Raw genomic sequence first — 13,232 nt, forward strand, 5'->3', positions numbered from 1 at the left:
GTGGTCCATGTCCACCAAGCGTCTGGACCAGATATCTTTATTAAATGCCTGAAAATAAACTAGGACTCCTGTACATCTGTCTTGTTTACTAGTATAAGAACATTTCTATGTAAATATTTATTATTGTAAAGATTTTTAAACGTTTTATAAAAATCATCTTCGTCTACATTTCCTTATTGTTTGTGCTTTTCGTGTCAGATATAACCCAGCGAGCTTTAGGCCAAAAAAAAAAAAAAAACCAAAGCCAAGTTATCATCTGGTAATGGAAGTACTGAATATCATGCCCATCTGCAGTGAACACTATGTACGTTGTAAAAATGTTTTTGAGGTCCACACACTGCTTCATAATTCTATATTGAAAGCTCGTAAAAGGACATCCAGGTCTCCCACATTGGCGGCATGAAAGAGTTCTGGTTGGTCCATCATGGACAGAGCTATTCTGAGTGCGGCCCAGATGTTGCCTGAGATTACAGGACGTTGGACTTGCTGCTGAGTCCTACTTTTCCTCTGCAGACTTAGTGCTGTAAGGAAGTTGCTAACAGCCTCCCTAGAAAACAAGCATATCAAATATAAGACATGTAGCGAAGCATCATTCTAAAATAACAAACGTGCTAGACTAAAACATGATTATATTGGGTGCAAGTGTGTTTTATTCAGTAATTCTTTTTCTAGTTTCCTAGAGTACAGGAAATCTTCTGACATTTTAATGTAAACTGCATTGGAAAGTTTACATATTTGCTGCTGCTGTCCATTTAGTGCTGTCACCAACCAACTAATAACCTGTGTTTGCCTTCAGATTCCTTTGGGGTTGAGAAGGTTATTAGAGACATACATCCACCACTTCCACCAGTTTCTTAATTACACTATGTATCGTAAGCTGTCAACTGTATTTGTAGGAGTTGTATCAGGCTGTGGAGAGTTAATGCTGGCAGCATTGAGGTGATGAGTATAAGGAACTCTCCCGGTTCCACCAAGAACCATATCAAGGCAGTATGGCCTTCACAGACGTGAGTCTGCAGGTCACAGCCCTCTCACTGCCCCAAACACATGACTAAGCTGGGAAAATAGTCAGGTAACCAGTAGCATGGTACAGCACCAGAATCCAAAGGGTATTCAAAGGTAACTATAGGTCAGGGTCACAAGCTGAAGTTCGGAATCGGAGGAACAGGCAAACAGGTCGGAATAACAGGCAAAGGAGCATAGTCAAGGCAAGAACTGGTACACAGGATAACAGAAAACACCGGTTTACTGGAATGCTGGAGCAAGGCTAGCTGACCTCATGCGCTGGCAGCATTCTGCCAGCAGTGTCTATTAAGTTTGTGCCCTCCTGATGTCAGAGGTCAGATTACTAAATCCTTAAGCCATGGCAAATGCTGCATGCCCACCCCTAGAGGGATCCCCAGACAGGAAATGGCAGCCAGACACAGAGGAGGATACTGGAGATAAATCGGCATGATGGGCAGAGGCAGGAGAAAGAACATGATTGGAGGCAGGACGCCCCCTCCAGGCTGAGTAATTTGGCAATAATTAGCATTGTTATGGAGGTAAATTTTCATCCCACCGGGATCTTAATGTGTATTTGTTTATAGTATCTATATTTGTGTTGTTTGAACAGTTCCAAAAATACAGTAGCAATAGACATCAATGCTACTAACCTGTGAGCTCCAAGGTTAATGCAGCTTATTCCTAAATTGTATCTGGACCTAATAAAACCTGGCTGTATTTCCAGTGCTTTTGAGTAGGCCTCTACAGCTTCTTCGCTTCGATCTCCATTTGCTAATGTTGCTCCTAAGCGGTTCCACAATGAGTAGTCCTGGCAAAAAACAGTTCCTTTAAAAGATCCCTAATTTAAAAATATAAGACTCACAAGTAGCAGATATCTATACTAAGGGTGTCAGGGTAATGCAGGTTATTGCTAAAATATATTTGTAACTGGACACTATTTAGCACCTCTGTATCCACATAGCTAACTAATATGAGTACTTTTATAGTGTGAATATGAATACTGTATAAGATATAGGGGCAGATTCAATAGAGTAGGGACACCTGATCTATTTGTGCCTTAGAGGGGGTAACAAAAATAAGTAATGTTTTACCTACCAGCTTTTACAAAAGCTTGCCACTAATTAAATATGTCCCAGATCTAATCATGATAAAGCTAAATAGATAGTCTACACCAATGGAACAAGATAATTTCTAATCTTCAATGAGATATTTATTTACAGATGATTTTGTTTGCTAAAGACACATAATACTTCTATATTAGTAAATTTGTATATAGCTATCGAATAAGACATTAGAAAGACAGAGCTTGGCCTCATTTGTATATTGACTTCTGGGGTCTATCTAGATGTATTGGCGGAGGATGGGGTGGGGAGGTAAAATCTCCTTGGCATTAATGTAAATAATTAAAAACCCTTGCGACCGAAGTGACTGTTTCTCTTATTCCTTCAGCACTATTGAGTTACCTCTGGTCGGACCATTAAGGCAGAGTTGAAAGCATCCACAGCTCTATCAAACTCTCCACTGAGGTTGAATAAGACTCCGAGTCCAGTCTGCAAGTCTGGATCTACCAGGTCACCATTCTGGTGTGCAGCCTCCAGATATAAATCCTTCACCTCTTCCAGCGAAGCACTGCAAGTATAAATACTCAGCTTAAAGAATAAAATGCAAATCTAAGTCAATTTAAGTATCCATGTATAGTGCAAGGTATATTGCTTATCTTGCCTCATTACTATGCAATATTTCATCTCCTATTGCTAGCCCAGCTAATTACTGACTATTGGTTGTCTTACTATATTAAGCGAAGGGGTATATTTACTAATGGTCGATCAGCATCAATGTTGTGTTTCTGAGGCTAAATCACACATTTAAGGGCATATTTATTAACATTATTTTAACTAAAATCACATTATTTTAGTATCACCTAAATGTATTAATGGGCATTTGGAGTAGCTTTCATGAAAAACTACTCCAATCCCTTCAATTCACATATTTTTAGTAATCAGATCGCATTTCCCATACTTGTAATGGGAAATGTGATCTGCCTGATAGTTACTAAAATTAAATTGTAAAAAAATACTGGGGAAAGCCCTGTGATAATAATGCAATCTTCAGATGATGTTATTAGGGCTTTCTCCCGGTAGCTGGTACCATTAATCAACTTTGTGGTCTAAATAGACACTTACCTGCATCCAGGGACCAGTGATTGATGCTCCGGTGAGTTCCTCTGGGGCTCCACTCAGATGGTCTCTGGGCTTTCTGCACTGTGACCCTGGTCAGCTTCTGGATAGAGCCCAGAGACCAGCTGACTAGAGCCCCAGAGAGAGGACGTCACCAGAGCACCAATTACCGGGCAGGTAAGGGAAATCATGGGAGGGGTACCTTAGGGAGCTTTGGCGGGGGACAATCGCAGGGGGTGATCAAAGAGGGGGGGCTTCGGTGAGCCGGTGGCGCATGCGAAAAATACAGTGAAAAGTGCGTGAAGTGGATTCTTAGGGACAGAACTTTATTGCAAGCTCAGTCCCTGTATGTGATTTTTGATACATCATTGTGATGTATTCAAATATCGCATTGTGATATTGGGCGTATTTATCACAGCTAATACACATCTGAGATGCGGATTGTGATAAATATGTCTCTTATTAACAGGCAATTTTTGTGTTGTTTTTGTAAGTATTAGTAAATGTGTAATTTAGCTTCATGAATTTTCGTCAATTTTAAATCAATTAAAATAGACTTTTAGTAAATATACCCCAAGTATATATAGCTATATGGATAATTATATACCCCAAGTATATATAGCTATATGGATAATTATATACCCCAAGTATGTATAGCTATATGGATAATTATATACCCCAAGTATATATAGCCATATGAATTTGTATGATGCCATTGTTCGGGTATGTAAATAGTGTCTGCGCTAGTATCTATATAAATTCCCAAGGCTGTTAAAATAACAATAACATTTATTCAGCATACATATGAATTGCAGGTAAGTAATTGCTAGGGCTTACTTAATAGCACAAGAAGAAAGGCATCCACAAAGGCCCCACTTCCAAAACAAGGGATAGGGTAGGGGATTTCCTCCTTCGGTCCAGATCGTGCTGCCGCTGTATAGAACCCACAGTTCTGGGAGGTCAGCGATGCCGCTTGGTAACCATACAAAGTTGCATAAGAATGGCACAAGGTTGTTGGTCAGGTAAACCAGTTCACAGAATGTACCTTGACGGGTTTCTTCCCTTTCCCAGGGTTTTTTTTCAAAAGACCACTACACTGCCTGTCTTCTTCTGCTATTAAACACGCCCTAGCAATTACTTACCTGGCCGGGTTGGGAGCTGCAGTTGCGGCGCGACCACAAGCCATACGCCGGAAGCGTAACACTAGCCAGGACTCGATACATTCTTGCAAGCCAAAGAGGGAAACAGTTACTCACTCACACACACAGAGGAGACTGATTACTGGGGGACTTTCCACGGGGCACCTCAAACCGCTTCCTCAATTGGTGACTATATACCATTTCTATCAAGACTTTTCTATGTGCTGGAAGTGCCCTATTTTTTGTCTTCACGTGGACATTGTGAAGTATACCATTATTATTATTATTATTATTATTATTATTATTATTATTATTATTATTATTATCAGATGTTGATATTTTAAACCTTATGTGTTTATCTTGTGCTTCAGTTACATTGTAGCACTCTCAATTTAAGCTGGGAGATATGGCAATAGTATTTACTGTTTATTTGTTTTATATAGGTGAACTGCAGTTGATATGTATGCTGAATACATTTTATTGTTATTTTAACAGCCTTTGGAATTTATATAGATACTAGCGCAGACACTATTTACATATTTTACGTTTTTTGGGAGTTTTTGACAGAACCCCTCGGTTGTCAGCAGCAAGGTTCTACATATAGGACAGCATCAGGTTATACAGCGCACCTTTACTTTTATATGCCATTGTTAGGGGTCTATTCACCAACATTTAATTTATACAAAAGTAGGTGAAACTGTTAAAATGAAGTGTAAGGGCCATTCATCAAGTTTTGAAAAAGCATTTGACAGAGCTAAGAGAAGTGAAGCTAAGGGACACAGCATGGGGGAGGAGAGGGGGCGGGGGCAGAGCTGATATCGGGAGGGGGGGAAGCTAAGGGACACAGGAGCAGGGGGAGCAGATGGCGGCGGCTGGGACGTGGAGTGTTCACAGACATCGGCAGTGCCTGGGAAATCCATAGGTAAGTTTAGGGGGAAAAGTGTAACTTTTACAAAAAGCTGACTCCGCAAAAAGAGCCGGTTTTCGTAAGTGATACTTTTGTTAGGGAGCCATGATGATTTAGGGAGCCAAGCAGTTTTTTAAAATTTCCAGCAAATTTAAAACATAATTATCACAAGTGATAATTATATAATGATGGATAGACCCCTTAGTGTGCTGGTGTATCTTTAGAGAAAGACTTGAAAACTACTAAATTACTTTGCTTTAATTAAGAATGTCTGCTTTTAGGATTAATTTGTAATTACTGTGCGTGTTTCCAAATCTTAGTCTATGTGTACACAACATAGGCAACAAACCTGGAGGTATGCTACCTGTATCAGTGAAGCCCCTGCTGGAGGGATGGTGTTTATCCTCTTGCAGAGGAGGGATTACATCTCCCTATAATTGTTTAGTCTACCTTAGGGGAAGTGACAATGAGAGTATGCTTATTTTGCCTCTATAAAAATGGAAAAGAGAGTCAAGAAATGCAGTTTAAGCATTTCAGCTTTACACATTTACTAGTGTTACAGAACAAGTACAAACAAAGTGCTACTTTAAACTGCATTTAATGTAAAATATTTTACTAAGGTCCCCCCTATGATACAGAAACAACAAATCAATGAAGCCAACCAACTTTAATTTGCACTTATGGCATCAGTGGGGGTGTCAGCAGCAGGGTCAATCACATGCTGTACAAGTAGACAAGCTGACAGACACTCAGCAACATATTTGTTATTTTTTGTAGGAGCAGGGGATGGAGCTTAGCCCTACCCTCTGACATTTTACTAAGCCTCACCTCCATAGCCTGATTGGCCCACCACTCACTCTATAGAAAAAGCAGGGATGTCCATCAATGTGTGAAACCATGACTTTTTTACCATCAATGGTTTCATGTTATCGATGCTAAGTACCGATGGCACCCATCAATGGTTAACCCTCTGATGGCCATCCCTACCAAGGATTCAGAGCAATAGTGTCCCTACTGATCAACTTCCCTGATCTCTCTCCCTCTCTCCTCACTCTTACATATTCAACTGTTTCTGTTATTTTCTCCTGGATGTCCCCGCGCTTTCTAAAACTTAACATGTCTAAGACTGAGTTGATAGCCTTTCAACCCTCCCAAATTGCCTCACCTCCCTCAATTTCATTATCAATTTACAGCACCACTATCTATTCGAGCCCGCAACTGCACTGTCTTTCAGTTATCCTTGACTCCTTCAAACCACACATTCAGTACCTTTTGCAGTCCGGATGTTTCCACCTCTGAAATGCCTACAAGATCAGACCCTTTCTCACCCTGAAGGCAATTAAGACCATCACCCAATTACTGGTCATCTCTAAACTGGATTACTATATAAGCTCTTTTTATTTGGCTCCCCTCGCTCCACTCCAGTCTGTGCTTAATGTTGTGCTTATTTCCTCTACAAATATACTGCATCTGCCTTCCCTCTCCTACACTAGCTCTCTTTTCCCTTCAGAACCCAAATCAAACTCCTCACACTCATTTACAAAGCCCTCACCCAATCTTCTCCTATTAACATCTCAGACCTCATCTCCCTTCACACTCCCACCCATTCATTTTGCTGCACAAACAAATCTGCTTCTCCTCCTGAATACTTCCTCCAACTCCTGCCTCCAAGATTTTGCTTGTACTGCTCCCCACCACTTGAACCGTCTCCCTATCAGACTCTTCATCTCTCTACAAAGCTTGAAACAGGCTCTCAAGACCCACTTCTTTATCAAAGCCTCCCAGCTCTCATCCTAACCCACTGCACCTACCCTCTGTGTCACACATGTCTGTATGCAACTCCCCTTTAGATTGTAAGCTCTCAAGAGCAGGGCCCTCTTCCCTTATGTGCTTTTCCTACCCTCACTTATACAGTCATCTCCTCTCCACTGCCAACAGTGGCATCAAATATTTGGAAGCTGCTTAGTTACGTATCATGACTGCTGACGCAGCAAAGTTTATAAAGCTTGTAATTCTGCAATGTTTTGTCCTGTATGTATTTTTTTTCTTGTTTGTTCATAATGTTTCTGTTTGTGTACTTTATAAGGTGCTGTGGAACCATTGTGGTGCCCTATCAATAAAGGATGATAATAAGAAGAATAATAAAGTTGAGCACTAGCTAGGCTTAATCGAGAATTATATTTTCGATAAAACATCGCTCAGATATAGGCAACTCTTTAATGTAGCAAAACAAGCTCTACAGAACATAAGTCCTAATACAGGGCAATTCACAAAATGAGCGTACTTTACAGAACAAAAATACATACACAAAAATAGTCTATCCTTGTGATCCATGTGAATCAACATATAGGAGAACATATGCTTCACTTTTTAGTTTTGTATGGTGTTCTTTTTAAAGACAAAAAGAGCAATCATGGCCTTAAGAATTTAATTACTGTATTGAGATTTCAGACCTATTCTAACAGTTATAAATACTTGATTAACAGTGAACATTAAAAATGCTAACTATATGGTCTGATAGGAATGTTGTTTATATCAAGTGCACCTTTCACATAATGCTTTTGACATCCTCCGCGTCAATGCTGGAGATTCAGATTTACTCTTCACCAGGTACTTATATCTTGGATTTTGCTTAATCCACATCTTCAGAGCCTTGTATGCTTCTTGCTGGTGCCCGATATTGGTATAGCTGACAGCCAGGGCCATGAGCGCTTTTAAATTATTTGGTTGTAGCTGTAAGCACCTAGAACAAAATAAAGACATTCAGTTGCTAATGAAATAACTATCTGTAAGTGTATACACTGATACTATATATCAGAAATCTCAGTCCTTAATGGTATGAACAGAATCTCTATACTTGTTTCTGGACTCCAAATCCTGTGATAATGATGATGATGTACTGTAGTCAACAATTGATGTGCTTATCTCTCAATACATATTCACAATTTGTTGCAGATGTAGAGTGTATATGAGCAGCTCTACCCCACAGTAAGGGAATCAGTATTGTAAAATCACAAAGTCCTATTTCAGAAACTCTAGGGAGTGGGAAGTGACCAGAATCCTTCCAGAAAGTCACTCAAATGGATGGAGAGACCCTCAGCACAGAGCGGACCTGTAACATACATCTACCTAAGACTTGGAAGACATTCCAACAGGATAACCTAAGACAAGAAGAAGGGTAGCACCTTTACATGTACTATTGTCAACTTGTCAACTAAGCAGCACATCTATTGATTTTATCTACTGCAAGATATCACAAAACAATACACACTATGTTGCAACTACTTTTTCTGTGTCAATGGATTTTTCTGCCATTATGTCAGAACATCCCAGCGCTTGTAAAAAAACTATCTTGGTTCTTGAAAACTACATTTACACATAGGGCTCGATCCAATTAGGTGCGATGTGTGCGAAGTGGCATGGCAACAGCATTAAAATGCTGGCAAAGTCCTGGCACATTGCACCCTTCGCAGCCCGACTTGCCACTTAATATGTCTGAATTTGCTCGCTGCCCTATGGGGCAGCAAGCACTTTCAGACGAATTGGGGCAGCTGTCAAGCATGGCCACTGTCGCGATGACTCGCACACGCGTGTACATCATACCTAATTGGATTGAGCCCATAGTCTATTACGGGCAGCAGTGATGAGCTGTTTTTCCAATTTTGATGAAAGACTTCAGAGGAGGCAGACCTATTTGTCCAAATGGGATATACACATAGGAGAAAACAGAAATTAAATTAATTGTGAATTAAAAGAGGAATTTTACAAATTAGAGGATTTGCTGAAATCCGAATTAAAACATTGGTTGGACAGTACTAATTTGCAAACATATCTAGACAAAAAGATCATTCCCAGAGGTCTAAGATTATTTAAACCCTCAATTTTTCAGAATGATAATGAGTATCAGAAGGAATGGGAGAATATTTTAGATAAATGTTCCCTGTCATTAATAGAACTGGTGATTAACTATAGGTCTAATAAGGTGAAAACAATAGAAAAAGAAATTGAGGGATTGAAGACAAAATTAGAACTCTGGAGTCACACAAGGGGATTTAAAGAGAGACAAATGAATTATGGACAGGGTTACTAGATTAGAACAAACGCTAATTGATGCGAAATGCAAAAAATTCCAACGAGATATGGATGATTATAGGGATGGGAAAGTCAGAACCTATAAAAATAAGATCAGAACAAAACCCCCTAATCATATGAGAAGTGAAAGAAAATAGGAACAGGAAAATTGGGAGCCCCATTATCGAACATAGGGCCCGATTCAGACTCACTTGCTAGATACGTTCGCATGCAGCTGTCAGCTACCAAAGTATGCAAATCCCGTGATTGCATGGCAAGGCGTTAGCACGCCCACTATGTCTTGGCGTGCTATCGCGGTGTGTATATAGACGCCCACCAGGCTGTCTGAAGACGCCCACTTTCCCTTAGTAATACACGTCATCTCCAGGAAGTGTATTCAGCAATCAGTAACATTGAGTAACATCAGTCCCCATACGCAGCACATGTGGCTGACCATACCATACTGCAAGCACTGCGAGTGCTTCAGTGTGTAATTCAGTCATGTGACATGTATAATGATGCTGCATCTTAATTATGCACACCTTTGAAACGGCGTTAAGATGCACAGACACGCCTACGTTCACACGACCACACCCCCATTTCCATCGACCATCCCCTGTCAACACCCACAAATGGCTCGTCCTGTCACTCATTCTAGAGAGGTGTCTGTGTACAAGGGGCAATCGCTTCGTGATCTAATGAACTGGTTCGCGCATGCGCCCTATACGCATGCACAGATTGCAAACATCGTCATGCTACGTGCGAATGCAGCCTGGTGAGTGGGTCTGAATTGGGCCCACATTCCCCTAGATTAAAATTCTATGATGTGGAAAATAGGTGTAATGTGGGGAGACAGAGAGTCCTCTCTGATCGTTGCACACCAAAACTCCATACGAATGAAACCAGAAGGGAGGAAAAAACTGATGAATATGAAAGAGAAACATATGGGGAGACCAGAATGGGTGCAAGACCCAAAGTAAAACCCCATATGATTGAAAATCCTGAAATCAATTTTTCAAAAGTTTCTTTAAACAGCGGCACATAGGATACCCCAGAGAACAATTAATGTCCAAAACATGGCAATCAGGAACCCCCGAGAAGAAGAAATATAAGTTCAGAGGAGGAAGAGGAGATAGAAAACAGTGGTATTTAAAACTAAGACAAAAATAGAGGGTTGATCTTTCAAAAACTATCTTTAATCGATCATCCAAACACCTGTCTAAAAATGAAGTCTCATTGTTAAGTAAAGGCTTCAAATTTTCCCCTTCTGTGACACCGAACATATTCGACTTATTTGTCGAACTCAATTGATTTATGAAGACTTTATGCAGAAAAATATATTTAGCAAACCAACTTCTAATTAAAAAGGCTGATGAAGCATCACCAACATTAGATTTGGGAGATGTTCCAGAAATGAATGCCTTGAATGAACTTTGGGAGGAAAATAACTGAACTACCTGGTGAGACACAAAAACTTTTTGACATAAACAAGTGTGATGGTAAATTCCGACTGAAGTCTGAATTTTACCCAATAAAATCAAAAGGGACTAGTATAGAAAGTTTTTATAAAACAACTCTAGATGACTTCAAAAAAATGTGTATGAAAATTGATACTAATCAACCCCAGAAAAAATTAAACCTCAATAAATGGGAAAGAAAAGCAATTAAACACCTAACGAAAGACACCTCAATAACTATAAAGGAGGCAGACAAAGGAGGATGGCTTGTTATACAAAACAGGAGTGAGTATATCAAGGAAGCTAGAAGACAACTGGAGGACATTTCATTCTATGGGAAACTATCCAGTGACCCTACAAAAAGATTTGCATCAGAACTCCATACCTTACTTGAGAAAGCCATGACTGATGGGGTCATTTCCAGGGTGGAGCTACGATTCCTTTGCCCAATTCACCCCTCTGTTCCTATTTATTATCATTTGCCCAAAATTCACAAATCCCTCACCTTACCTCCTGGGTGCCCTATAATTCTGGGTATTAATTAACTGTCTTCTAATTTATCATTTTATGTTGATTCTTTTTTACAGTCATGGGTGTCCACTTTGAAATCACACATCAAAGACACTACACACTTTCTGCAGTAGATCCAAGATGTTGAATGGAAGGGGACTTATGGCTTTTTGACTTTAGATGTACAGAGCCTATCCTAAAATATTCTTCATGATTTAGGAAAGCCATCTCTACTAGATTAAAAAATTATGATGATCTCACAGAGAGACAAAAAACTTTTATCCTGGATTCTATTGCATATATTTTGAATCACAACTATTTTTTTTTATTTCTAGACACGTTTTATTTACAGGTGATGGGAATGGTCATGGGGACCAGGTTTGCACCAAGTTATGCCAATCTCTACATGGGTGAGGTAGAGGAGTGCCTGGTGTGGGGTGGTGACTTTGGTGTGAACCTGGTCCTCTATGGCTGTTACATTGATGATTTATTTTTCATTTGGGATGGGGATCACAAGTCTGCACATGAATTTGTCACTTTTCTTAATCTTAATCAGTATAACCTAAAGTTTACCTACACGTATCACAAAAATCGAACCAACTTCCTGGATCTGATCCTAGAAGTCAAAAACAATAAAATTCATACTTCAAATTATTCCAAAGAGGTGGGGAGAGATGCCTATCTACATTATAACAGTGCACACATGGAAGAGAAATATCGCTAAAGGTCAGCTACTCCACCTAAGACGAAATTGTTCAGAATTGGGTACCTGTGAAAAACAGGCTAGTGACATGTTGAGTTCTTCCCAACAGCGGGGATACCCAGATAACATCACAAAAAAAGCATTCGAAGAGGTTAAAACCATAAATAGGAAGAGACTTCTAGAACAAAAATCAACAACAAAAAAATAAGACAATAAAGAAATACTTGGAGAAATGGAAGTAGCATTCATATCTACTTATAATAATCACTTCTCTGAAATTAAAAACATTGTACAGAAAAATTATAACATCTTAAGACAAGATCATATATTAAATGATCTGATCCCACAAAACCTGTCTTTATTTTCAAAAGAAACAAATCACTAAAAACTCTATTAGCACCAAGTTTTTTAAAACCCATAGATATTCCAAAAGAAGAGATTAGTAGTATCCCATTGTTACAACCCAATCCGAAGGGTTTCTATAAATGTGTGGGAAATAGGTGTCTGAAATGCAACCATGTAATGAACAAAACAACTTCTCTTGTGACCAATTCTGAAAATAAAACCTATGAAATGAAGAGTTTTATCAACTGTAACACAAGTTTTGTCACATCTATGCTACTACTTGACTGTAACTTTAAATACATTGGCAGAACAACTAGAACGCTCAGAACTAGATTTCTAGAATATTGTAGAAACGTTATTAAGAAGGTACAGTCACACAGTGTGTCCAGACACTTTTGCAACCATCACAATGGAGATCCTAGTTGTCTAAAATTGGTAGGGATTGAATATATTCCACTCACAAAAAGGAGGAGGAGTCAGGTATAGAAAGTTGTGTAGACAAGAGGTCTTCTGGATGTTTCAAATGAATTCTATATATCCAGAAGGACTGAGCAAAGTGGTAGAACTTAATATGGTTATCTAGACTGCTTAATAGCAGAGTCCCCTAGGACACTCTGTTAACAGTAAATTGTATATAAAGGATTGCTGTCACAATTGGAGCCTTTTTTGTTTTCCTCCCTTTCCTCTTCTCACTTACCCCTCCATCTTTCATCCATAATCTCCTTATCATATGCAGCCATATATTTTGGAAGTATATCATAGGCTACATTACTTATATCAGAATAAACTAAGTCTGTTCTTCATTATACCATATCTAAGTATAATTTGAGCGATTTATACAATGTGGTACACATAATACAGACAGGTGCATAAATATTGGGACATTGACAGAATTTTCATATTTTGGCCTCTATTCAC

At 39.3% G+C, this 13,232-nt stretch overlaps 1 protein-coding gene across 1 annotated transcript in view; it reads right to left on the reverse strand.

The window, feature by feature from the left end:
- Nucleotides 1-227: 227 nt before the first annotated feature.
- PEX5L (peroxisomal biogenesis factor 5 like) overlaps nucleotides 228-13,232 on the reverse strand; it is a 101,673-nt gene continuing 88,668 nt past the window's right edge. Inside the window, exons 10-13 of the mRNA XM_088452345.1 lie at nucleotides 7,774-7,971; nucleotides 2,469-2,634; nucleotides 1,656-1,813; nucleotides 228-547 (exon numbers count right to left, since the gene is read on the reverse strand). Coding sequence (XP_088308471.1) covers nucleotides 343-547; nucleotides 1,656-1,813; nucleotides 2,469-2,634; nucleotides 7,774-7,971 — 727 coding nt within the window. The 3' untranslated portion in view covers nucleotides 228-342. The remainder of the gene's footprint in view (nucleotides 548-1,655; nucleotides 1,814-2,468; nucleotides 2,635-7,773; nucleotides 7,972-13,232) is intronic.

Source organism: Taudactylus pleione, unplaced genomic scaffold, assembly GCF_031769625.1.
Source record: "Taudactylus pleione unplaced genomic scaffold, aTauple2 ptg000037l, whole genome shotgun sequence".
In the NCBI taxonomy this organism is placed as follows: Eukaryota; Metazoa; Chordata; class Amphibia; order Anura; family Myobatrachidae; genus Taudactylus; species Taudactylus pleione.